General features: G+C 37.6%; 1 protein-coding gene across 1 annotated transcript in view; it reads right to left on the bottom strand.

Moving 5' to 3' along the window:
* PPM1E (protein phosphatase, Mg2+/Mn2+ dependent 1E) overlaps nucleotides 1-26,360 on the bottom strand; it is a 66,937-nt gene that overhangs the window by 16,187 nt on the left and 24,390 nt on the right. Inside the window, exon 2 of the mRNA XM_030472915.1 lies at nucleotides 21,731-21,775. Coding sequence (XP_030328775.1) covers nucleotides 21,731-21,775 — 45 coding nt within the window. The remainder of the gene's footprint in view (nucleotides 1-21,730; nucleotides 21,776-26,360) is intronic.

The raw sequence follows: 26,360 nt of genomic DNA, 5'->3' as shown, positions 1-26,360 counted from the left end.
GATAGGGGAAGATATTTTCAATCTATACAAGATTTATGGAGCTTTCACACTTCTCTCTCGTTTTGTATTCTCTGTTCTCATACGCTGCCAGAAGTGCTAAGTGGAATACCCAGGCAAACAGCAACTCTAGACAGGCACGTATAGTCTGATGCAGGCAGTGGACTCAACGGCCATAAACATTTGCATGACATAAACACATTTTTAGAAAAGTTGATGCACCTCAAAAAAGGAAAACCATGAAAGACAAACATCGAGTTCTTAAAACTCAGTAATGCTGGTGTTCCTGGAGCATTAGCACTACTGATGGGAAAATGATGCTACAGGCACATTGCTGCCCCTGACCAAGATACACAATTGAGTGCCACCACTGCTGAAAATACTTAACACTGCCATGGTCTGATGTAACTGGTAAGGCTTCATTAACCCAAACAAAGCAGGGAAAACAGACCAAAACGTACTGGTGCCTTTCAAAGGCCAAAGAGGTCAGTAAGTCACAAAACATACAGTGTTCCTATTATTTCAGGAATCCCCTGACACTACAGAGCAGCAACTGTTTTAGTTAGAATGAAACATGATTTAAATAGAAATGCTATTCAATCTCCTGAAACACAAAACAAATCCACAGGCAAACAGTACAAAGCGTTATATATGGTTTCACACAGCAATCCAAGATTCCAAGACCAAGAACATGACCTGAAAAGAACCAAGTACAGCACATTCCCTTAAGGCCTACAATTCACTGTGTTAATGAAAGACTTTGTAGGGATGACAAGCTAACTGCACCCTTTCCAGAAGACATTACACTTGGGATGCAGTTTGGTAAACGCTCCTGTGTTAATGTGGCCTGTTGCAAGTTCTTGTTAGAAAGCAAGTTTTGCAAGATTCAATTTAAGAAAAACCTCATTTGTCCCCAGCCTGTATTTACAAAACACCCTAAAGTCTCATGAGAATTCTTCCAGATGGAGCTTCTGATGCAGCCTGGAAGCTCTTTGAAGAAGCCTTTTAAGTCTTTATTATTGAAAGTTCTCATGCTGTGAATTGCAGCAGTAATGATCAGAGAAATTCTTTGGGAAGATCCTTTGGCTGTTTCCCCAGCCCTCCCATTGGCCACCTCCTGTTTCAGTGGCCATCCAGAAAGCCAGGGCACCAGCTGAGGCACTTCCGCTTGTCTCCTCACTCTGTAAGCCAGGCAGGACTCAGAGAGGAATATTCTGTTAAGCAGTCTTTAAACCCCAAAATGATTATGGATGAATCGTCTAGTTATGCCAAGTGAATGCTATTTCCAGCTCCTGTCTCTGCAGGTTCTCCTCTGCTCACTCAGAAAGCACCGCTTCCCCTGCGAGCTCACCGCTCACTCTGACCTGAGCTGTTCTGCAGCTCTGCACAGCTGGTGAAAGTTTTGATGCTTATTTAAAGTCTGGTCACGGTGGACAAACAGAGTATGGGTTTTTTTCCTAACACATGGTGAAACCCTGCACTAGATTTTAGCTGCTGCAGTGAGTTACTAAAAAAAAACCCAGTGCACACACACACAAAAAAGAAGAAACAAACAGAATAAAAACAATGCACCTTATAGAAGATTGCATAACCAAAGCTCCTTGAGAAGTCATTTGAGCTGGCAGTGTTGAGACAGAAAAGATGCTTGATAAATCTGTTTGAAGGAGCTGAAAATGTGCTACACAAGGAAGCTGCTATCTATAGGCTTCACAGAGACAGCTGCCTGGTCACATTCAAAATTATTCTGTCCTTGTGGTGACAGTTGTAAGCAACAGAAATATAATACACAACCGTCACAAAAATGCACTCTTTCTGACGTGTTTACCATGCCCTTATTCTATACAGACACTGCAGTGGTACATCTTTTTTACCAAATATTTAACCTTTGCATTGTGCTCACTGCCATGTTCTAGGGAGTATGATCAAGTTTATACAGGTATTTTGCTGCAGCTAAGTCCATCCTAACTAGACATTAAAAAAAAAAAATACAGAGGTGCACTGCTCATCAGATAACATCTTTAACAGCTGGATTAAGGTGTTTCAACATGCCAATCTTTCAGTATTTATCCCTGTGTTTATTGTGTAATAACTGCATCTTACTTCTCAAAGCATTTATGGTGGCTGAAGTCTCAGAGATGTGCTAATGACTCCACAGATAAATGTAGTGAATGAGAATAAAACAACTTTTGTAGAAACAATAATTTCCCTTTGCAAATTCTTATTAGGCTTGAAATTTTTGCTGATGGTGAATAATACAAGTTCTCAGATGCAATCATTGAAAGTCTATGTCATAAAATAGAATAAAACCTTATATGAAGCTCATACTTGACAGCTATGACTAAGGTAAAATACTTTATAGTCTCAATTTGAAATTAACCACCTTAAAAAAAAAAAAAAACACAAAAAAAGAACAACGATTTAAAAATGCCTTTAGAAATAACCTGTTAACTATTAATTGTAAACCACTGCAAGTCAAAGACATTGGGTCCTTGTTCGCAAATTAAGATCTAACCTGAGATTAAAAAATATCCAAATTCTTTCCTCATTTTTTAATGACATAGTAAGAGTCAACAAAACGCTCTCTTCAGTAAAGGATATGTGAAATAGGTATGAATGGAAACCTCTAGGAAACCAAGTTTGGTGATCAAATGGGAAACATTTGCAAAACCACACAACTCAATTAAGAGTGTGTTGGCACTGATCCCATACAAGCGCTTGGGTGCTGCACTCATCTGTCAGGGGGTTTTTGTATTATACACAGGGAAATAAAGGAAGTGCTGCGCTGCCTGGCATATCAAACTAGCTAAAAAAAATTAGGGCAGAGAGCAAAATTAAAATACTGGCAGGATGCTGAAAAATATAAAGACAAAAAAATTGCTCATGCAAAAGCATGATTGCAAGAGTGTGGTTCATATATTCTCTGACTACGTGGGAGACCCGGCTGCAAAGGGTATCCTACCTCATTTCTCCAGTCAGAGCACCACAGTAAAGTGCAGCTCAAATTCCCAGCCTGTGAGGTCTGGAGGCAGCTGGCACTGAATTTGGCAGCAGGTGCCAAACCTAACACCAGGCGCCCTTCCAGCTACGTTCACACACACACTCAATCTCTCTCGGACCAATGTGTTTCAGAACACGTCTAACACAGACTTTCTAGCACACTACTGCAAGCATTTTTCTTGCTAGAAGCTAAATAAAGGCCAAGTAAGAGACACCACACCACGAGCAGCAGGAAGAGCAAGCCCAGGCCCCCTGCAGATGTGCACATTCTATCCCTCAACTCTCCTCTCCAGCAAGGCTAGTTTTCCCTGGAGTCCACCATGTCACAATCTGTTTTAAAGGACAAACTGCTCACACAATGGTATGGGATGAGGTTCAACAAGGCAAAGTGCTGGGTCCTGCATCTGGGCCACAACAACCCCATGCAATGCTGTGGGCTTGGGGAAGAGTGGCTGGAAAGCTGCTTAGCAGAAAAGGTCCTGGGGGATGCTGACTGACAGAGCTAAACATGAGCCTGCAGTGTGCCCAGGCAGCCGACAAGGCCAACAGCATCCTGGCTTGTACCAGAAACAGTGTAGCCAGTAGGGCCAGGGAAGTGATCATCCCCCTGTACTCAGCACTGGTGACACCACGCCTGGAATCCTGTGTTCATTTCTGAGCCCCTCACTACAACAGAGACATTGAAGCTGCTGCAGGGGGTCCACAGAAGGGCAACAAAGCTGGTGAAGGGCCTAGAGCACAAGTGTGATGAGGAACGGCTGAGGGACCTGGGGGGGTTTAGTCTGGAGAAGAGAAGGCTCAGGAGGGACCTTATTGCTCTCTACAACTACCTTACAGGAGGATGGAGTGAGGTGGGGGTCAGTCTCTTCTCCCAGATATATATTATCTTTAAAACCTAATTCTACAATTTCTCTAACTCACTGTCACAATATGGCAGTTCTGAGGTTACTTATATTTCAATATCTGTTGAGCTGCATTAAAGGCTGCTTTTAGAATGACAGAAGTCGTCTACTGTAACACTAGCAATCCTTAAAAACCCAAGATGAATCTTCCAGGAGCTGAAAGCCAAATTACTGCAAGAATTCCAGTTGAATTCCCAGAAGTGACTGGTTGATAGTTTTCTTCATTACACCAAAGAACTGAGGATATAAGTTTGCTGTTGAAAATCATATTCCAGGACTAGAGTCCTCACAGCCATATCATATCCATCTGTTATTAAAAGAAAGGTAAACCTAGGCTTTGAAGGAATGAAGAGAGAAATCATTTTATTACAGGAATGGACCCGAATCCATGAACCTCAGTTACAATACAGAGATGTCAAGGATGTATCTATACAGCAGTCTCCTTCTATCTAAATCAGAACCTTTTCTGAGCAACATGATTCTGAGGGATTGGATAGCCTTTTTTATACCATTTTAATTACTGCTATAAAATGCATTTTACAAAAGTATAACAATATTATAATTTTTTAAAAATACCAGCAGGCCAGTTGATGGGCATGTATTATAAAGCTTAGATCTTTAGGATTCAGCTATGTAAATGCAAAAACAGTTAAAAAACCATCTGTATTTACTCTATCATTAATTAAAAAAAATAAAGATAATATATTGGAATTACATGCAACTTTAAGGAATTTATACTGAGATAAAAGATCCTTCTGGGGTTTGTTATTGTTTGACATGGATTAGCTTGCACATTTACACAGTGCATTCTCTGTTCCAACAGAAATGCTTAGCATTTGAGTGACACACATACCTTGTAACCAGAGACTTCGACTGCCATTGCAAAAATCAGTCACTGCCTACTTAGCATCTCCAAGTCTGGAATAGTAAGGAAAGGTGCACCCTTACCTGAAGAAGCACATTTCTTAACTGGAAAACCTACGGCAACAACAGTTATCTCACAGTGAGTTTCTCTGCTAGAGTGAGGCCTGTTTAAAAGCTCTACAGGACATAAAAAATGTCATTGATTTTTCTCTTGTTGGCTCTCAGTCAATTTGAAAGTCAGCATAATTCAATATCTTTCTACTAGTTCCATTAGCAAAGAAAGGCATCCATGCTTCAATCTATGCTGCCTTATTGGAAAAGGTAATTTAATTTTACACCTGAAATTGTGCCAACATCAGCATAAAACCGTACACAGTATACCTAAGATTTGATTTATAAACTCTGTATTTTGTCAAGCCAGAATGAGATGCTGGCTGAAATCAGTAAGTGTGTCCAAATTTGCACTGAAGATACTTAACATATATTCTTTTTATTTCAGGTATTTTATGTTCTAGTTGGAGTTGTTGATGATTTCTCTCCTTAGTATAAAATACTAATGACACACCATCTAGAAAAGTTCATGTTGCAGAAAACTTTGTTAAAGCAGGCATACTTCGCCCCTAAAAGTTCAGGTATATAATTTACTTACTACTGATTCATCCCCTATCTTTTATCTCTGTTAAAAATAAACTTCCATTGCTGCTAGCCTTAACCCAGAGAGATAAAACCATACAAATCCGATGTGTCCAGAAAAAAATAAGAAACACCCAATGCAGAGCATCTATTTTATTTCAGATCAGACTAACATGCCAAAGTCCTCTGATTACTAGTCAAAAAAAAAAAAAATGGTATGTGCGGTTATAGCTAATGACTTAATTTCAAACAAATGACACCAAATGCTGCACAGCAGCGCACACCATTCTCTTCATTTATATTCATCTCCACTGCAGATCATCAAGGCAAAAAAAATGCAAAATGACTTCCTTAAAAAAGGCTGAAGACAATGAATCTACAGTGCCCATTCAAATGAACAGCTTTCAGTACCACCACACAGAACTGATTCCCAAATAACTGTGCTTGCATTATAATATTTATCTTCTTGTAAATGAGAAAAAATAAAAGCTGCAGGCCAGGATTTTCGAATGACATTTGATCACTTAACTTCTTTCAACCCATTGAGCAAATATCAAATATAAGGCAAAACACACTCCAGAAGATTTATGACCACTGAGTCAGCAGAGAATGTTCTCTCCCTCCCTTCTCACCCTGGTGAAATGCAGTTCATCATACAAATGGTTTAGGTGTTTATGCCAGATGTAAGATTAGATAATTAGTCATCTGAGTCCTGGATGTCAACTTCTTTGTGCTAAAAAATTTATTCCAAATGCACCATTTATGATCAGTTGACTTGCAAAAGCATTCTGGTGTTATACAGCAATACATCTTATGGTGTACAGCCAAATATCTGCCACTCTGTAGTAACATACTCTGTTTCTGCTGCAGCAATACCCTGCCTGATCTTAGCCCTTCCAGTGACTTAATTTTTTCTCTGCAAAATAGGGATAACGATATTGACCTCTGAAAAGCAATTTCAACTCTAATGATGAACAGCACCAAGAAGGGCCAGATATTATTAACCAACCCTAAACCAGGAATGGAACAAGAGAACAGCAATTTACTTGCATTCATCACCAGAAAACACTGCTGCTCTTCTATCTACTTTCTCTTGAGCATGACATGCTCAATCACTTAATTTGATTTGAGAAATCAAATTTAATTTGATTTGAGAAATCAAATTAAAAGCAAACATTAAAGGCTCTACAGTACCTTTAAAAATAATTTTATAGATAAACATATAAGTACAATTATATTCAAACATCATATAGTGGGGAAAACTAAAGATGTTATTAGAACCTCAATTTCAACATTAATGCGCACAGAACAAGATACCAGAGGGATAAATGGGGCTTTAGGATCAGGATGTATGCTCTTTTAAAGGAATAAACCTTTACTTACTCCAGAAAGATCCCATCCTAACTCCCACTGTCATCTGCCCTTTACAGAATTGCAAAGAATATTGGCAGGCTTAGGGTTTTTGGTTTTTTCTTTAAAGGATAATCAAAATGTTTTAGCTATTCTGTTTCGCATTAAAGTCCCTAATGCATTCTGTTCTACTGAGCCACATAGTTATTTCAGTCATTCTTAATAAATAACAGTTGCCAGTAGTAGTTAAGCCAACAGATCTGAATTATTTATAGTGTTGAGGAACAGAACAGCAGATAAAATGCATTAGGGCTTTCAGTTGTTCTTGCCTGAACAACACAATGGCAGCCTTCAGATGTTTTTTCCATAGGCTGTAAAATATTCTGCTGCCAATCCTGGTTTAAAAGATTTCCTAAAGAGGCAACAGGCAAGCCTACTGCTATCTATCTTCAATAATCCTATTCATGAAGAGCAGGTAGGAGAGAGTTTCCCAAATACAGCACATTATTGGGAAAAAAAAAGGGGGGGAGGAAGAAAAGAAAAAAGGGCACAGACTGTGATTTGATTGTACAAGTCACATTCAAACTGCTATTCAGTATTATTAACCAGAACTTATTCATTGAGATGTTGTTTAGCATGGCTTTATACCTGGCAGTTAATGAGCTAAAAGCACCTCACAGTGTTAAACTCTGTGTTTATCCCTCCTGCCTTCAACTGAAAAAACGCACAGGTATTATCTTCATTTTACAATGGGAAATACAACTTCACATTCAGGGGTGGAACATGGAAATCCCAAGTCGTGTCTCTCCTCCATTCCTCTTTTTTAAGAGGCCACATCACAAAACATTAAACACAGAAAAAACAACACAGAAATTATCCTGACAGTACTTGATCAATTATGTTAAAGGCAGTAGTTGAGTTTGTATTTTTTGGGGCTTAAAAGATGCATCCAAATATCTGTCTTGATTGACTGATGGGATAACATGACTCTGCTGAGCTGTGTCTGGGTAGAAATCTGGTGGGAAGCTTTTGCTTTCCCACCTTGTACTGACCTCATAGGGGACCACACCAGTGTGAAATTCACTAATCTTCCAAGGAGAAACATGGCCACAAATGACAAGGAGAGATTTACACTCAAATGCTGCAGAGAGAAGAACTGGGGGAGTAGTTGTAGCAACATAAGCTTAAGGCAAATGAGTTTTCTTTTTTTAGTTCACCTTCCGCTTTCTATATGGATGTGTTTACAGCAGGAAATGCTGCAAATTGTAGCATCTCTAAAGAGTAAAAAGAAGGAAAAATGAAAACCTAGAGAGGTAAAAAACCAAACAAACCTCCTCCTACAAAATACTAAAGAAACAGGTTGGGGCAACCACTTCAGGCCATGTCATGTTATTAAGGCACCTGAAACTGGCTTCATCACATGTTAAATTGCAGGAATCAGCCACAGTATCCAAACCACCAAGTAGGTTCAAGTGACACGGATCTCTGTGCTTCCCCACTCCCCTTCCTTGGCTTAGCTTCCCCATTCTCCCAGTTCTGAGGCTTATTTAAAACCTGCACTCTGATTTTACTGAGACAGTTGTATTCAAGATGCCATATGTCACAGGAATGACCATACTCACGATATGAAGAATATGGCTTTTGCTTTGGGTAAAGCAGGTCCTGAGCCTGCAGAACATACAGCTTGCCTGCAGTATGTGTCTATATATAGCTCTTTTTGCGCACAAAGGCTATATGAATTGATTCTGAACAAGCTGAGGATTTCAAACAAGTCTGCAGTGCTGTAGTCTCTCTTCCACCCTGAAAGGGACAGTGAATTATTTAAAACTTGGAAAACATGCCCTAAAATTATTTCCAGCAGCATTCTAAAAAAGAAATTATAATAAAAAAAAAAATGTGTACATATTCCAATCACTGTTATAAGGTCAACTGAAAATAAGAGCTGTCACCTTTTATAGCTATAACATTACAAAGTAAATCTTGAAAGATTATAGACATTGTTTTTCTGCCATGGGCTTCTCAATACAACACAGACTCTACCTGTCAGTTCACCAGAATTTAAGGCTTTGTTTATGCAAAAGGATCAGTCTTTACTTAAAATGTTATTTGTCCCGTTCTATTTTGTATGAGTGATGTTGGATTAACACATTCAATTTACCTACCTCAGAGGCAATAACACTGCTCCCAATCTATTGCAGCTCATGTAAGAATAACCCAACAGTTCTTCTTTCTCTCTCTCTCCTCCCTTCCCCCCCCAGACGACTGCCATCTTTTCCTGTAAGTTTATTATTAAATCTGTGATCTCTTCAGAAGACATGACCTCTAAATATAAGAAAGAAGCTGTTAGGTAATACCTCGAGAAAGGAGGTAGCACACAATAGCGTATAGACAACATGAGCCTGAGAAAAATAAAAACTAGAAAGAGGGTGAAAATCTGCATTGTTAATGTGCCTGGACCCAGGTCCATCCTGTGTCTAGTTAAATACACAGAATCATGTAATATCTGTGTAAATCTTAGGTTTTTATTTCTATGGAAGATAAACAAATGCAAACAAGCAACATTATCTGGAAGTTAATTCAGGATCTGGCAAAAACTTGCTAAGATCAAAAGAAGTCTTGCTCAAACACAACAGAACTTGTTAAAGCTCCATGAACCAGGATTGTAAATAATACAATAGTGAGAACTGACTCACCCTCGGTGATGAGTGGGCTTAAACCTTCTTCAAATGGAGCAGTGTCACAGTTATAACCAGCAGTTAAGAGAGTTACTTAGGAGTCACATTATAAATTACAATGATAATACGTATTCAGGGAGCAATACACAGAGAGAATATGAAATCAAAACATTAATAAAAATAAGGAACCTTTGGAGGCAAATTATTATCGTCTATATCTACAATGGTTTATACATTCCCAAAGGATTTCAAATCTAAAAATAAATTATTACTTCTACCAGCACTGACATACAATCTACCTTGGATGAAAAACAGCAAATTACTAACCATGGATAGAAACATTAAACAACTGTTTTCAACGAACAGCAAAAAAATGCTAGAAAGAACAGCGGGAATACAGGAATTGAAGTTATCCAAGCTAAAATTTAACCAGAATAATGTGGAGATCATCTTGATTTTCTATAGCTATGATGATATTTTCAATAAAAATGAGATTGGTTAGAATCATCTGGGTTCAAACTTAAACAGGGAAGAGGTAGGTTAGATACTAGGAAGAAAGTCTTCCCTGTGAGGGTGCTGAGGCGCTGGCACAGGGTGCCCAGAGAAGCTGTGGCTGCCCCATCCCTGGCAGTGTTCAAGGCCAGGTTGGACAAGGCCCTGAACAACCTGGTCTAGTGGAAGGTGTCCCTGCCCATGGCAGGGGGCTTGGAACTAGATGGTCCTTTCCAACCCACACCATTCTATGATCTGTCTGCCTTGATATCTCATCCCCCAATCAACATCATCCTTCTCTCACAATTCTTTAGCATCACACTGAGACACTGACTTGAAGGAGAACACTCAACATCTGTAGCTGAAATACATTTACATACACTCATAGGTATGTGTGCTTAAATATGAACAATCCCCACAGACTTCTTGGGAAAAGGAAGAGGGAAGAGGTAGAAGATCAAAGGTCACACAAAAGCATGTAGCTAACCCAGAAAACACATCGTTAAAACACTGTGACAAGTAATACTTTGAAAATAAAAAGTTCTATCAATTCTGCCCTGAAAACACAAAACCAGCACCAACTCTACCAATGATAATGGCCTTGAAAAACTAAAGAAACAAAGAGGCCTCTGAATGGCACAGTTGTGGACTAAGGGTAGCAGTAAACTAGAACAGCAATTCCATAATCACAAAAGAACAAATTCAGAAGGAGGCAATCAAGTAAGGATTAAATACGAATATGTTTTCTTAGTTGGAACAGAAAATTCTGTCAGGGAGTTTAGACAGACCATGAGAAGAGCCACCGGAGTAGGAGAATTTTTAACTGTCAAAGCACCAGATGTAAAAAAAAAAATAATAAATCTGTATTCTAAATCCACACTGAAAAATAGCAATGAATTATCTTTGTTGGATTTAGCTATAAAAGACTGCTAATAGCATGCAGTTGGATCTATCAGAAGTACAGTCAGGCAGCACAAAGATTGCCTCAAGGGCAGAGAGTTTTCAACTAAAAATACAGATAGTGCACCTGCATGAGAGAGCTTTTTAATGATGCATGGAGTCACTTAAAAGACACAACTGTGATTGGTTAGATTGAAAATAATATACCAAGGCAAAAAAAGATTAGGAACACCAGCTGAGCTCAGAGATAAGACAGGAAAAGTTACTGTTAAAGCAAGATTTAAGTTATAATAACACAGCGGTAGTAAATTGGAAGATGTAACGTGATAGGAGACTGAGCACTGCTCCCAGTTCTCCATCTGACAAATGACACTTCTGCCAGCGAATCATTTAATCTCTACACGTCCATCCATCTGGGTGTCAAATAGGTTTATTGCCTTAAAACTTTAGAAGAGTACTGTGAAATTTAATTTATCAATACCTGAAAAATATGTTTTAATCCTTGGATAGAAGGTGCTGGGAAAGGACATCATATTACAAAATTAAGACTACCTAATAAAGTATCATTGTATTTACTTCAGTGAACTCCTCATCTGTCTCTCTCCTGTTTCGGTTCCTGGGTTCCACAGCACCTCATGACTTTCTCATTTCTTTGTCTTGGCATAGTAGGATGAAAGCTGCGGTCATGAACCAGGAACATTAGTGCCACAGGTGGGACAGACAATTAGCAGTTGCTCCTATAATTTACAGAGGATAGAGGAAGAAGCCTGCTTCATCCATGTAGTCACAAATACTATTCTGAATCTTATTCTAAGTAGTACTGTAAAAAGCAGATGAAAAACTACAGGAAGTATGAAAGTAATCTAGGTCCAAATCTTTCCTGAAGTTACTGACAATGAAAAGCTAGGGGCTTGATGTGGCATGAGCTGAAGATGCTAAAAACCCCCAGAAATGCAAATTTAAGCACCTTGGGTAATTGAACTCAACTATTCCCTTTAGTAGGAGCAGAAAGACCGCATCCAAAAACCTTTACAAGTTTAAAACATTGTAGATTTTTATATATGCAGAAAAAACGCCTGTTGAGTCTACGCTATCTTTTTAATTGTTAGGCTTACATTCATTAGTTTTGTCTTTCTATTTCAAAACTAAAAACCTAATTCAAATTAGGTTAATAAGCTGTAGCAAAATCAAATACAGAGGAATACAAAGGCAGCAACATGAACTCCTCAGGGATCAGAGAAATGAAATAAGTATAGTATGTTACAGCTTTGTTATAAAACAATAATGGACTGGTGATAAAAACCTCACCCTTTTATCAAAACCGTGTTTTTCAATATTCAACCTGTTCTTTCTGATCAGAGCTGGTTATATAATCATCAGCCCTTCCACGTTTATGCTGAAATCATGCATTTGATTTATAGATTTTTATTAGTACCAAAGACAGAAAGAAAAATCAATTCATTCCCAAATAAAGTATAGCCAGGTTGGAGCCTTAGCACTGGCACACGCTCGTATGGGCTAGAGGGCAGCAAAAGAAAATGCTTATGACAATAAAATAGTGACATAAGCCCAAGTAACCACAAAACAAAGAAAGGGAAAACAATGCACAGAAGAATGCAAATCCACCTCGCTCTGATGTTCAAAGCCTACACAGACCATGCTCTCTTACCCACAAGGACAGCCCATGGCAGGAGGTCTGAAAAATCCAGTAAGGAAAACTGCCTGGGTCCCCTGTTTATAGCTATATATTAAGTCTTGATATTTAGCATAGCTTGTCAAGAGTAATGCAGTATTGCACAATTCTTCATGAGGCTCTTCTGCCTTTTAGCTATGAGTCACCATTATATTAGGAAAAAGTGAGCTTAATTTAGACAACACAGAAGGGTAAATTACATATTTTCTTAAGGTCTTTGATCCAGGGGGCTACATTATTTATTTATTTAATGTCTTCTCTTTCCCCTCTCCCCCCCTTTTTTTTAAATAAAACTATGAAAATGTCATTATTTTTCAGTAGGCAGCATCCCAGGAAACAATCATAGTCCTGGACGTGAGGGAAAGGGGTTTCTACATTTGATGGAAGACTTTATATCTCTGCTACACTCCCTCTACTGCAGGAATGTCATAAAGGAACAAAGGAGTGTTCCCTCAGTGTTCTTCCTCCTGAAAAATGGATTGCCTCAATCTACCTAGCAAGAAGGAAAATGGAAAAAATATTAGTATTTATAGCCATTTCTTAAATACAGATCTAGTCTTGTTAGAAAGAAAATGTCTGTTTTGATAGCAAACGTTATTAAGGCTGGAAAAGGAGGAGTATATATGCCCTATTTAGTACATGTGTTGAGTTTAACGTGATCCCAACTGAAAACAGTAGCTAATCTTACTGATTTTAACACCTCAGTGATCAAAGCTTTTCTCTGAGTTTTAGCAGCAGTTATGAAAGGTTTGCAAGGAAGAGAACAATAACATACAATAAGACTTGTCTGAGTAACTCTTCAGGTTTAGATATCTGCAAAGCCTTACCAAAAGAGAGAGAAAGAAAAAAATTAATAGAATGATTGAGATTAATTTGCATACTTGCTACTACAATAATTAAAGACATCTTTCTTATAATGTGAATGTCTCAGGCGTTTCATTTGTAAGGGGGATTGAAATGCTGATATATTTCACTTCCAAGGTAGAAAGTATTTCTCTTTCGTTGCAGCTACTGTCTGGAATTTATTAAAGGAAAACAGTGAGAAAGACTGATTGGAGAAAGAAACAGTGACTAACATTACGTCAGGACTGCAAATCCTTCTGTATCCTATATCCACCACAGCCTTTGATATGGGACCAAGGTGGTAGAAATAATCAGCCATTTGCTCCTCCCTATCCTCTCCATCCATCATCTTTTCAATCTCCCACATCCCACTCCCTAGCCCAGGCACACCCAATGCAAACCCACACCTCCAGTCACACCTCTGCTTTGTGTAGCCCAAGTCTGATAAGCTGATGATTAACAGAGAAAACCTCCCAAAATTTTCTTTGGACATCCTTCCAGGACAAACCATTTCCTCCCCAAAAGATTGCTATGATGTGAAGGTGAATGAAAAGACAAGAAATGTGAAACAGCCAGGAAATAGGGGAAATAAGAAGGGGGGAAAAAAAAAAAGTCCTGGCTGTACTATAGGATGTTCCAATAATCAGTCTCTCTCTCTATTTCTTTCAGAGTTTCACTGTTGGAAATAAAATGCCTGTTGAAGTGTCATATTTTAAAGAATCTAAAGCAGAAACCAATTTAAAAAAAAAAAAAGGAAAAAAAGAAAGCAGATTTCTCACTACATGTATTTAATATTATGCTGTTTCCTGATGAAAGCCTTTAGTAAGTGGGAGTACTCAGGGAAACACTTTGATTTACATAAATTTGAGACAGAAAAATGCTGTTAGACCAAGTCCATTGCATTGCATGGTTGGGATTGAGTCTTCCAGTGGAAGTTACCTCTGCCTCCAGACAGACTTAGTGCTCTGTCTCAGGCAAAATTCATAATGTAACTTCAGAATACGCTCTTAAAGCCAGTCTACTGCCCTCTCCTTTATACCATTAGCACAGTATTTCAAGGTTGTTCATGCATAATATGTAAACTCTAAGCTACTTGCTTTTAAACTAATAAAACATACATAAGTCCATTCTATCATTGTTACATAAATTTTAACATAAACCATGTCTGATAACCTGATTTTTTTACCCCTCTTTTAAAAGGAACAGCACACATATCACAGCAACACTCAGCAGTGAATATAATTCAATACGAAACTACACATATAGTATAATTTGTTTAAAAGTTGTGCTGGACTCAATATAATGCATCATCATACAGTGAATAGGTAATGAGGACTTTCCCATTATGGACAGTAAATTCAAATATTAGTAACTCCTTTATAAGAAACTTCATCTGCTACGGACCTAGGTGAGGCCTAAGCCACTCACCAGAAGATATCAGGATTCTCAGCTTAGCAAACGCAGAAGAGACTTAAAAAAAATCATCCATTTGCTTTTTTGGCACAAAACCCCTCAATGCTACATGAGCAATTTCTGTGCTTAAGAGATCCAGGATAGAAATAGCAAGGAGCTTGCCCGACCATGCTTGTTGAAAAGAGTTTTAGAAAAGGACAGATAGAAACTGGCAGAACAAAATTCAAACATGCACCACCATTTTCACAGAGACAACTCCTTCTCAAGGAGTATTCCTTCAGCCATACCTGTATTTTTACTGGTTACAAGTTCACTTCCCCTGGGGGAGGGGGAATAAAAGCTATTCAGATTGTAGGAGAAATATGTAAGATCAAAGTATGAGGCATTTGAAGACTGTAATAAAAAACAACAGATGGCTAAAGAGTGAATGCACGCCCCAGTTCACTTCTGGGCCCCTGGTACCATTCCCAAGCCAACGACATCATCAGAGCCCTCCAGTGAATTACAGCCCTGTGAACACTCAAGGGTCACGTATTATACTACATGTGCTGGAAATGAGATGTATTGCACAGGCAGTGGTTACTCACCAAAAGACTTCTGAAGCTGCAGCCATTCTGTACATACATCCATACATCCTGAAACACCCACTAGATTCAAGGCTAATATCTGTTTTCTGATTATTTTTTCTTTTCTTCCACCCATGTAATAGCCAAACTAATTCAACTGCAGAAAAAACTTTAGTTCTAAAAGTGCAAATGTTAGAGAGAAGCAGTCAGAGAGCAATGAGAATGATCAAAATTTTACAAAATGTTACCCATGCATAAATGATGCCACATAAGGAAACACGATAATTCACATATGAAACAATGAGGCAGATGAAGACATTATACTGTTTTCTGTGTTAATGAGGAAGGGACAAACATTATTGAAAAAAATAACAGGAGAGATTCAGATTAGGCAGCAAGAAGAACTTTCCACCTGTAACTAAAACTACCAAGAGCTGGAATAGCCTGCATAAGGAGGCTTCTGCATAAGGAGGGTGCAGGATCACCACTGCCAGCAATTTACAGATGAGGTCAGAAAAGTACCTCTCAGGATATGGTTTAGATTTAGCTAGTTCTACCTTGAGGTAGAAAGATGGACTAAATGACCTCCTGAGCTGCTTTTCAGCCCTATTTTCTATGGTTTTTCTCGTCTATTAAAAACATGTGAAATTTCCCTTAGCTCTTTCCCTTAAAAGGAAGGAGGGTAATTCAAGAGGCACAGTATCTCCAGAGCATAGCCCTTATTAATTAACCTCATAACGTAACCTGCAGTAACATTGTACAATGCTGCGTACCCCCTCCAGTGCCTGGCCTACATAAGAGTGTCTTCTGGCTACAGAATATAGAGCTTGATCACAAAGATACTGGTGTGTCCTAACTCTCTGTGAAATCAATGGGAATTGAGGTAACTAATTAAGAATTGTAATCAGGCCCTCAGTCCAAAGCAGGAGAAAGGCATGCTTTTAGAATCAGATTAGTTACTTAATCATTCCAAACAGGCACCAAATAATGTACTAACTGTGTGAAAGAAGCATCTTTTTCTCAGGTCCAGAGCCTGCTGTGTCTCCCATTTCCATTTAACACCTAGAGCAAGAGAAGCCAACTCTGTAAGTAAAATCTACCAGACCTTTACACTGGTGATAACATTTTATGCTTGTTCCTCAGTTGCTCATTTATGGCTGTAAAAAGATGCAAGACTGAAGAACTAACCCTTTTACATCTGTTTGTAAAAAATGGTTCTGTAATGATTCCAGTTCTTTTAAGCCTTCTCTGCCCTATTAAAAATAATAATAATAAAATCTTTTTTCCTAGGGAAGCATCTCCATGCAGACAGATCTCTGGGTACACTATACTGCAGCCTCTTGCTGGAGCAATACTCTTTGCCTATCCACTGTTCTCATCCCAGCTGGTAATAATCAGAACTGAGAGACTTAATTACTGTACCTTTCAATAGGCTTTAATTTTATTTTTGTTCTTTCCACTGCAAATGCCCATGAATCAGAGGGTCACTTTAAGCACAGAATTCAATTTAATTATACTCACAGGCATTTGTATCATTAAACGGGTCAACTTATTAAAAAAATAAAAAAGATCTTGATTATGAATAATGGAAAGCTTGGCAGGCAATCTAGAAGAGTTTCACTCTCTCGCATCCATTTGTTTAGATTTGTTTACTGAGCACTGGGCAAGGTCCCACTGAATGAACATGACAGCATTAACTGAAACTACATCTAATATTAAATTATAAGTGGATTGTAATGGTGACTTATTGACTGTTTTCATGGGAATATTTACCAGTATTTTTAAACTGGACTATTATCTGCTAATAAAAGCAGGGAATGAGAAAGCCAACACAAAAGGTCATTGACTGAAATATGACTCTGTATTCCTGAACTGAATCTGGCAAAATCTTCCCCAAGTTACAGAATTATTCCATAAAATCAGGTCCATTCTTCAGATAGGATAACATTCTTTTTCAGATAGGACACTGTTTTAATTACATGCTAGGGAGGATATCTCTGATGGACTATCCTCATGTGAACTAGTTCTAAAAACAAAAATCCATGCTGTTCATGAAAGACCTGATATGCAAGATAGAAGAGGTCTCCTGGAAAGTTATTTTCATGCTTAACTATTATACCTTGGTACTTAGCTTGGGGTTTTTTAAGGCAATCCTTTTACACATTTTTGCTCTATTCTGTATGCAACTCTGTGTAACACGATTTCTGTATGCTATTTATAAGGCTAAGTAGTCAAATAATTACACATACTGTGCCTTTTATATATATCCTACCTTTATACTCCTAATTTTCATTAACTTTTTGATTTCTAATAATTCAACAGGCCTAGAACTTATTTATTGATTTAACTGTATGGTCAATACTAATTTGAAAACGAGCTGTAATTTTTAATAACTTGTATGTATAAAAATCCCATTAATTCAGTTATTTTAAGCTAAAGTCTTAAACAGGTAATTACACAAGGATGGAATGCAAGAAGTTAACTGATTTCAATTACAAAACCTGTTGTTTACTTTCATCTTTATTCTCCCGTGACACAGGAAGGAAATCAAACTGCAGTGATAAAAAGCTATTACAAGGAGTTACCTTAAAGAAGCCTGATTGCAAAACCAGTTCTTCTCTGTATTTGAAGACTATATGGAACACTTCTCTAAATCATCCAGGATTACTTTAGAACACTGATAATAGATAACCACAAGCACACAGATACCCAAAATGGAAAAACTAGAAGCAATTTCTAGTTCCTGGAAAAATCTGCATTTTCCTGATTCATTAAGGTAGACAGGTACGATAAGAGCAGCAGCTCTCAGAATCCAGAAGGACAACATGACTTTACCGTGACCCTGAATTCTCATGTTTCATTTTCAATTTCCTTTTCTACATAAAAGTAAACATCACACCTTTGCAGCATTACAAATTGTCAGAACTACAGGCAAACTTCTGCAAACACAGGACCATGTGGATTTGATCTGACATAAATCATTGCTTATCATCCAAGCAGTAGCTGATTTCAGAGGTTCAAAGGTATCTGGATTTTAGTAAAGAGAACTGATGAAACATACTTTTTCCCTAAGTACAAAAGTTTATTCAAACAAGGATATACCCAATCACACAGATGTCCCTCTCAAATCAGTTGTTGATGTTACTTCCTGTGCAACCACTATCTCACGTCCTCAGATGTCTCTTCTTGCAGCTATATAACATTCTCCTTCAGCTGATATGGTTACCATCCTGTTCAGACTGGAAAGACCAGCGGATTTGCTTGTAATAGGTTCATCTACTACTCTCTGGTGATCTATTTTTGCCCAGATGATTCCACTTAATATGTTCCTACAGCGTACAAGGCTGACCTAAGTTCTTTTAAGTTAGGACCTAAGGATTTTATTAGTCATAGTCATTTTCAAGACCAAGTTTCATATGGAAACAAACCTGAAGTCTAATGAAAAAAACCCAGCAAACCCAAACTTGCTTCTGCAATGTAAGTTACACTGAAGCAGCAGTAAAATATGCTTAATATTCTCCAATTAGGTCTCATTAATTTTCCAGGTATTAGACATTTGTTCACTGTATCTTTGGACACAATAGCAGGAGTATTTCAAATTATAACTTAGAATAAATAAAAATAAGGTTCCTTATACTTCCCAGAAATTGAAAGGTTGGAATTCTTTATTCAGTCCAAGTGAGAATGAATTTACAAATTTAGCTGCATAGAAGAAATTACCTTTACTCCAATCAATGGATACCTTAGATTTACACCTGATTTATTTCAGAACCACCTTTTTATCAGCAAAATTGCTTTCGAGCACATCAAGGTTCCTTTGAAAGTTTTGAAAGATAACATAATACTTTGCTATCCAGAGGTTTTGATCATTCTTGCAAACAGAGCATCTAAGGAACATTTTGATACCTATCCATTGCTCCATGCCTTGTCTCAGTGACAGTGGTACAGCGCTTGGATATTTAACTGGAATTCCCTATATCAATTTGTCATCTTTTTTTGTCACCATTTTTACAAATTCCTGAGGTAACTTCATAAATAAGGTCATCACAAAGAAATTACACTGTGTATGATCAAAACAGAACACCACTTAGTTCTTGCACTACTTTCTCACTATCCTTGCACAATGCTTTCTACTTCTGCATCTGCCCCATGTAACTCTTCCATCCACGTGTTGTTCCTTCTGCAGTTCCATCTACTGGTTTGCCAAGTGACAGTGACTAGAATCCTAATCGTGTCTTCTTTGTCACTCAGCACTTCTGAGGACAGTATTCCTGTCACCTCCATGCGAGTGAGTGAGCATACAAAGTAAACCAGCTTGGAGGTACAATACGAAGGCTGAACAGGGTAAAGCAGCAGCAAAAGCAAAGCACAAAGGATAGCAGTAAGAGCAGTGTGGTGGCAACCGGAATTGAAGGACTTACTTAACATACAACCCTCAATGGCAATGCTTTTACTCTAGTCCCCCAAGAACATACAAAAGTATACCAATGTGTATTAGAAGTCACAGTATCTGGACTGTCACTTACTGTATTCCAGTGGCATTTCAAGTGATGGCTACTGCACACAGTAGAAAAAGCTCCCTGACCCAAAGAACCTACTATAGAAATACTTCAGTCATCAAAGGGAGAAAAGGGCAAGAGAAGTAATAATTCCATGAAATGAATAATGATTTGCCTCTCAAGTTAGTTCCATAGTTTGGGAGGTAGATTTCTGTTTAAATATTGTTTATATAATTATGAAATTAGGACAGATAGCAAAGCATAAAGAAATGTGGGGCAGTAAAGGGAGACAAAGCAACTTTCAAACAGAGGCCTAAAACATATCAAAACGCCGCTAAACAGAAGCACTCAGAATAACAAGCTCTTCTAATTAAATATTAGTCTTGCTGCCACATATGTCAATCCCCTAAATTTAGGGAAAGGAACCATTGGGCAATACCCAGAATACAAATCACAGTCAATGCAAAAGCAGCTGCAAAACAAAGAATGAGCTGATTTGACACTTGCTAAAATAAATCCCATTAGTCACAGGAGAAATATTTGTGTTTTCAGGTCAGAATACTAGTCTGAAAAACAAAATATCTGCATAAATTCCTCATCATATTTCCAGACTTTCAGCCACAACACAACTATTTCCGTGAAGAATGTGATTATATGATTTCGTATGTGTGTGTGTTAACAATTAGTGAGAGTAAAACATAACAGATATCCCACATCTACAAATGCTGCACAGGTAACATGAAATGTATTTCAAGCTGATACTAGACCACTTACTAAAAAAAGTTAGATCATGTTTTATATCATGCAAAAGTGGTAGATATAACCTGTAAGTTGGAATTAATAATATACTGCATAACTTCTTCCTATTAAATCTGAGTAAATTAAATCTATTAAATCTTCTTTAAAAAAGCAAATTATTTGGGGTGCTTTTTTAAATGGAAATTTTGAAGAAATAGACAATATCTAATCTTAAAGTTCTACTGAATTTCTGTTGCTATAACAACGTGTGAAAACCTTTCTTCTGTTGAGGACATCTGTAGCTATTTTTACATGCAACAGCTGGATTTGTCTGTCTGAATTTCATTCCTAAGTGTTTTATTTGATGTCTTTGAATAAGCTTTTAATATCATGACAAATGTCAAGAGTCCAGCAGGCTCAACAGCTGAATAATCTCTGGTGTAAAACACACCTTACATGCCAAAACTATAAAATAAGTAACAATTTGATTAAAAGTAGTGAGAGTCTCACATTCCCCCCATGCACATGCACCTCCTCCTCCCAGATTTGGCACTGGAACAACAAGGGCACAACAAGTCATTATAAATGAGATCTTTGATCTCTGGAGATACCAACTTCATACTCTGCCTAAAATTTACCAATACAGGAGAGCACCATGAAGCTGACTTGCAATCTCCTGTAGAACAAAGCACATTAGGTAGCTGGAAACAACCAGCATTCAGCTGTGATGCCCCGACACATGTAAAGATAGAATAGTCAACCATTCTCAACTTTCTCTACAAAAGTTCCTCATACAGTAGAACAAGCAAGTAAACCCAATGATGAATGTGCAGATTTCTCCAAACAACAGAAATAGCTGAGCTATGTCAGAACCTTGCAGAATTAAGCCATGGGTAATTTTGCCCCCAAATCATAGATAGCTGTAAGACTGGAAATAGAAACTGGGAGCTCAGGCAACTAGGCAACGCAAAAATTGACATCTAGAGATGACAGTTTTATTTCAAAACTCCCCTTTATACTATGCAGCAAAGTATTTATTATTATTGCCCTGTAATCTAGAATATAATTTCATTCTAATGAATTACTGAAGTGAATTAATCAACCCCTGTGAGGATTAGGATAGAATGAACTATATCCTAATGCTTATTACAAACCACTTTTCCCATACCTGGCACAGCTTTGCAGAGCCTGATGAAACCCGTATTCCTCCCTGCTTCAGGCAGAGGCAAGTTCCAGTAGTGCAAAGTCTTTCAGAGTATATAAGGAGTCACGAAAGGCTATATGGATTCCTGATATATTCTCTCCTCCTGTTTCCAAAAAGACTTGTTATTTATGAACTGAAGTAGCAAACAAAAAATAGCAAACAGACTCCACTGGGGTGTTGGCAATACGCAATGCATACATTACACAAAGGCAGTAACTGCATATATGCCTGGTGCATATGGATTAGAAGAACATTTGCTTTTTTTTTCAAACACTAAGGAGAAGGGCATGACATTTTGTGAACAGGGTCCTGTATCTTTTTTCTTCCAGTTCTGATTTTAGCTGTAAATACGTAATTACTGTAAATGCATCCAACGCCTACAGCATTTCTAAACCAGCACAGAATTGTTGCGTTTGCATCTGCTGATCAATAATTACTAATTTCAAGCAGAGACAGGTAAATTGCCACTGCTTTAGCCCAGGACATTTCATGTTCACACAGACGCCTACAGTCTAAGGAAACAGTTAGCAACACAAAAGGCAAAACCAGTCTTATTTTTTATTTCATAATTTGCTTCCAGCTGATTGCCCAACACATTAAAATGTACTACTACATACTGAAAAAGGCTTATTGAGTATGACTTGGATGTCAATAAGATTTACAGCCCAGTGGCAGACAATAGTTTTGTTCACTTTCTAAGCTGAATTTATTAGAGAGCTTCCTGAAGAGAGGAGAAGTATTCAATTACCTGGTAAATATCAAAGAACACGCTTAGTGTTACTGCTCTTCCCTTGGACAGGAATTCCATATTTTGAACTGTGTCTTTTCATGCAGATGTGCTGGAGTCTGTATTTAAGTTGTATGCTGAAGAACTGGACACAGTATTGCGCTAAAGAGTGATTTCTATGCTGCTTGATATACAATGCATGAAGCAGCACAGAAAGTATAGACCAAGTGGCCCAAGGCAGTATTTTCTCCACAATTCTCTAAAGGAACAAAAAAGACTAAGAGCAGAGATCTGAAACAACTGAAATCCAATGTCTTGAGATTGCACTGAGATGTCTGACAGTATGCCCTGGTAGCTAAATAACTCTCTGAACTTTGCAAGATTGATGAATATACCTGGATGCTTTGCTGTTATTAGTAAGGAAATAAAGAAAAATAACACAGAGAATAAAACTGTCTTGGAATGTAGCCACGACAAAGCAGAACACTTCTGCTCCAGGATTCATGATCCATGTGAAGGCTACTCTGAAGGGCCAGTCATAAAACTGGAGATTGCAGTGTACCACACTGATCTTCAAGATATGAGGCCAATATACGCAGCAAAGTACACAGAACTCAGAAGCGTGACATGATGGGCAACCTACTTGCACAGGATGGAAAGCAACATATTTGTTGGGATATGGCAAAAAAACCAAGTAGTTCAAGCAACTTAAAGAATTTGAGAATGACCTTGTCTTAATCAGGTTAGCATGCCCAAGGGAGTGGGAGGGAAATCTCCTTACTTAATAAGATCAGTCTTGATTTTAGAGATAATAGGGACATAATTACAAGTTGGCGAGGATGATGTGACCTCCAACCCATCTTTTTAATCCTCATCTGGAGATACTTAATGAAGCTAGTGAAAGTGGAAAATAAATGGAGTAAGGAATAATGATCAGTAAGTCCAGTGCCAAAGTCCAGTGGAGAAGTCTTCTAACAACTATGCCAAATTTTGTGGAACTGAAAGAAAGGAAACATTCTAGCACCACTTGAAATAAGATCTGCATCCAGCAAAACTTTTCAATGCACTTTGCTAAACCAAGAGACTTTAATACACTTGCAGTTTAATAGTTTGGTTTACAGCTTTTACACACAAGATGAGAATGAAGCACACACAAAACGAACTGGGCTTTCTTTGTACTAACCTTCATATGCAACATACATCTTCAGAAGTAACCTTCAACAATGACTAGCCTTCTCTATCTACCATTTATATTTACTGTAGCTATTATAATGTTTTTTCGAAGTAAACTCTCAGCAATCAATCTTTAGAAACGCAACAGAACTTGGTTTTTGCACAAAGGGATATCTACATCTGTAAATTTGCAGGTGCTACCATCTGGTAATGTATTAAAATGTGTACCCACAAAAATCTGTTGGTACAAAACTCTTTCAGGTATTATGATACCTTTGGTTTAACACTTTGGTAATTTTATGAGGAATGTTTAAAAAAATAAAAAGCAAGAGCTATGCTCAAACAGCAGGAAAAAGACATCTATAACAACACAGTCTTCCCAATTGACTTTCCAATATTTATGCTTATTAGCTGTTGTTTTATTTTTTCTTATTAAAGATATGGCACAAAACAGACACTTTGGGATAGAAGATAAACACTGATGCTGATTTGAACACTATCAAAAAATTAACTCAGAATTATATGCTATCATCTATTCAGTTTTTCTTATGATTGGTATAAAAAGTGAAGAAATTGCAAAGAGTATTGCTGTCAACAGTGACTGACCTTTAATGAGGCCTCTGCATCATAAGAAAACAGTCTTGAAATTTCAGCAGGTACATGCGCATTTAAAGACTATCAGCATTCAAAATACATGAGTGACACTGATCCCCTATGTGCTGATATTCTAAAATGTTACCTTTAATAAACAGAATCAGTTCTTTATGATTAAAGTAACACCAAATTTTACTAAAACCCCTTACTACTATTTTCCCAGATGAGTTATTTAATATCAGACCCCAAAAAATTATAACCTAGTGACTTCAAGATGGTATTGCTCTCTGTTCACTATTACTATATGATTCTCAAACTGAAATCAGAAGTTGCTACATAAATTTAATGATATTTAACAAATCTAAGGCTTAAATAAATTTAAAGCAGAAATAGCAATAGATGATACCTTGGGGGAAAAATCTAAAAAATCAATGAAAAGCCATGAAATTTCTTTGTGCTCTAGTCTTCATGTCACAAATAATCTCTCTAGAGATACACACACGCATACAAAATTAAATTAGTGCTTTCAAACTGACAAGTGTGGTTAAAAATAATAAAATTAAGCCCTTTTAGTCAGAAAGCACTGCCAAAAGGTGCATCCGCTGAAGCCTGCTACTGATACCAAGGCCTGGCCAAGGTGGCTAGTAAGAATATGAGTTAATGAGCAGAGAGTGTTCTTAAGCCTACCTTGTCATTCCCAAGCCATCACCTCCTGTCAAAGCTCAGAGAAGTGCTGGCAAGCTCTTCTCAGTGCTCCTTGGCTAGAGACTGAGTTGCTATGATATATGTCTGCAGAATAATAAGGAAAAAAACCCTGTGGAAAATGTGAAGATTGTGGGCATGTTTCCCGGAAAAAACATATTTGAATTCAGCAAGTCGGAGGCAATCTTGACCTATGAATACCTTACTAAGAGAAAAGAGAACTGTTCTTCCCACTCTCCGTTCCAATTTGTACTCATTTCAGTACCAACCCAAAAAAAGAGAGAAAAGGGGGAAACAGACGAAGTATCTTGATGAAGAAATACTAAGGCACTATAGGAAGAGTTTTTCTGTTGTTATGGAAACACAGAAAGCACAGGCTAGGAAAAAGAAAAGCAAATAAAGCAGCAATTTAAACTGCAAATATAAACATGTTCCTGCTTCCCGGAAAAAGACCTTCCAAAGGATTTTGTTGCTGCTGTGGATCTAAGCAACTAAAAACTACAAATTCTTCTCCCACAGAGACACAGATAAAAATTTGAAATCCACTGTAACAAAATTATAAATAGGATAAGGAATAAAAAAACCAGGTTGAGTTATCAAATGGGTGTTTTCACACCCCCCAGACCTAGTTTGCTGAAAATGCAGTAACTTCAAACACTTACTGCTTCAAGTAATCAACAGTGGTGAAAAAAGACATGATCCTGCATTTATCTAGAGAAAAATAGTTCTTTGTTCCTTCCCCATACATTTCTATTTTGTACATGTTGAGCAGGTAGCCATTCTCTGAACATAAATTACTTATTAAAAATCAGTTGTTTTATCCACAGCATACTCTGACCATGCAGAATAGAATGTAAAAATTGATTGTTAACTGTCAGTCTACAGTCTTTTGCACATTAAAAAGTGGATTCTGACATTGTCCTAAATTACATCAAGAAATAACAGTAAATAATTGTATGCATATAACTGATTAGCAAAATTTGGCTTTAAAATACTCATTGTCTTTAGGTGATGCTTAATGAAATGGTGTAAATCAGCTGTGTTAATGCTGTAATATTCTTATGTACCTGGATAATCTACGTTGGTCAGGCATCATGGAACTTCTTAGTGAAAATGGAGCATGGGATCATGACAGATCCTTTACTGACAAGCATGGAAAATTGGCACTTCCTCTACAGAAGAGCAAGTATCTTTGGATTTAACTGAAAACACCTTTCCACCATGTCAGAACGAAGAAAAGAGATCCTTTTTTTTTTTTTTTTTAACTTGTAGCTTACATAAATTAACAAGAGACTATGAGAGAAGGTTTGTCATGACTTCTAAATATTTGAGAGGGAGACTGTGAGTGAATCCTCAGTGGGTTTTGGTCAAATATCCTGACTGCACCTATTGAACAAT

The sequence above is a fragment of the Strigops habroptila genome (genome assembly GCF_004027225.2).
Source record: "Strigops habroptila isolate Jane chromosome 13 unlocalized genomic scaffold, bStrHab1.2.pri S16, whole genome shotgun sequence".
NCBI lineage: Eukaryota > Metazoa > Chordata > Aves > Psittaciformes > Psittacidae > Strigops > Strigops habroptila.
This window is presented reverse-complemented; position numbering and strand designations above follow the sequence as displayed.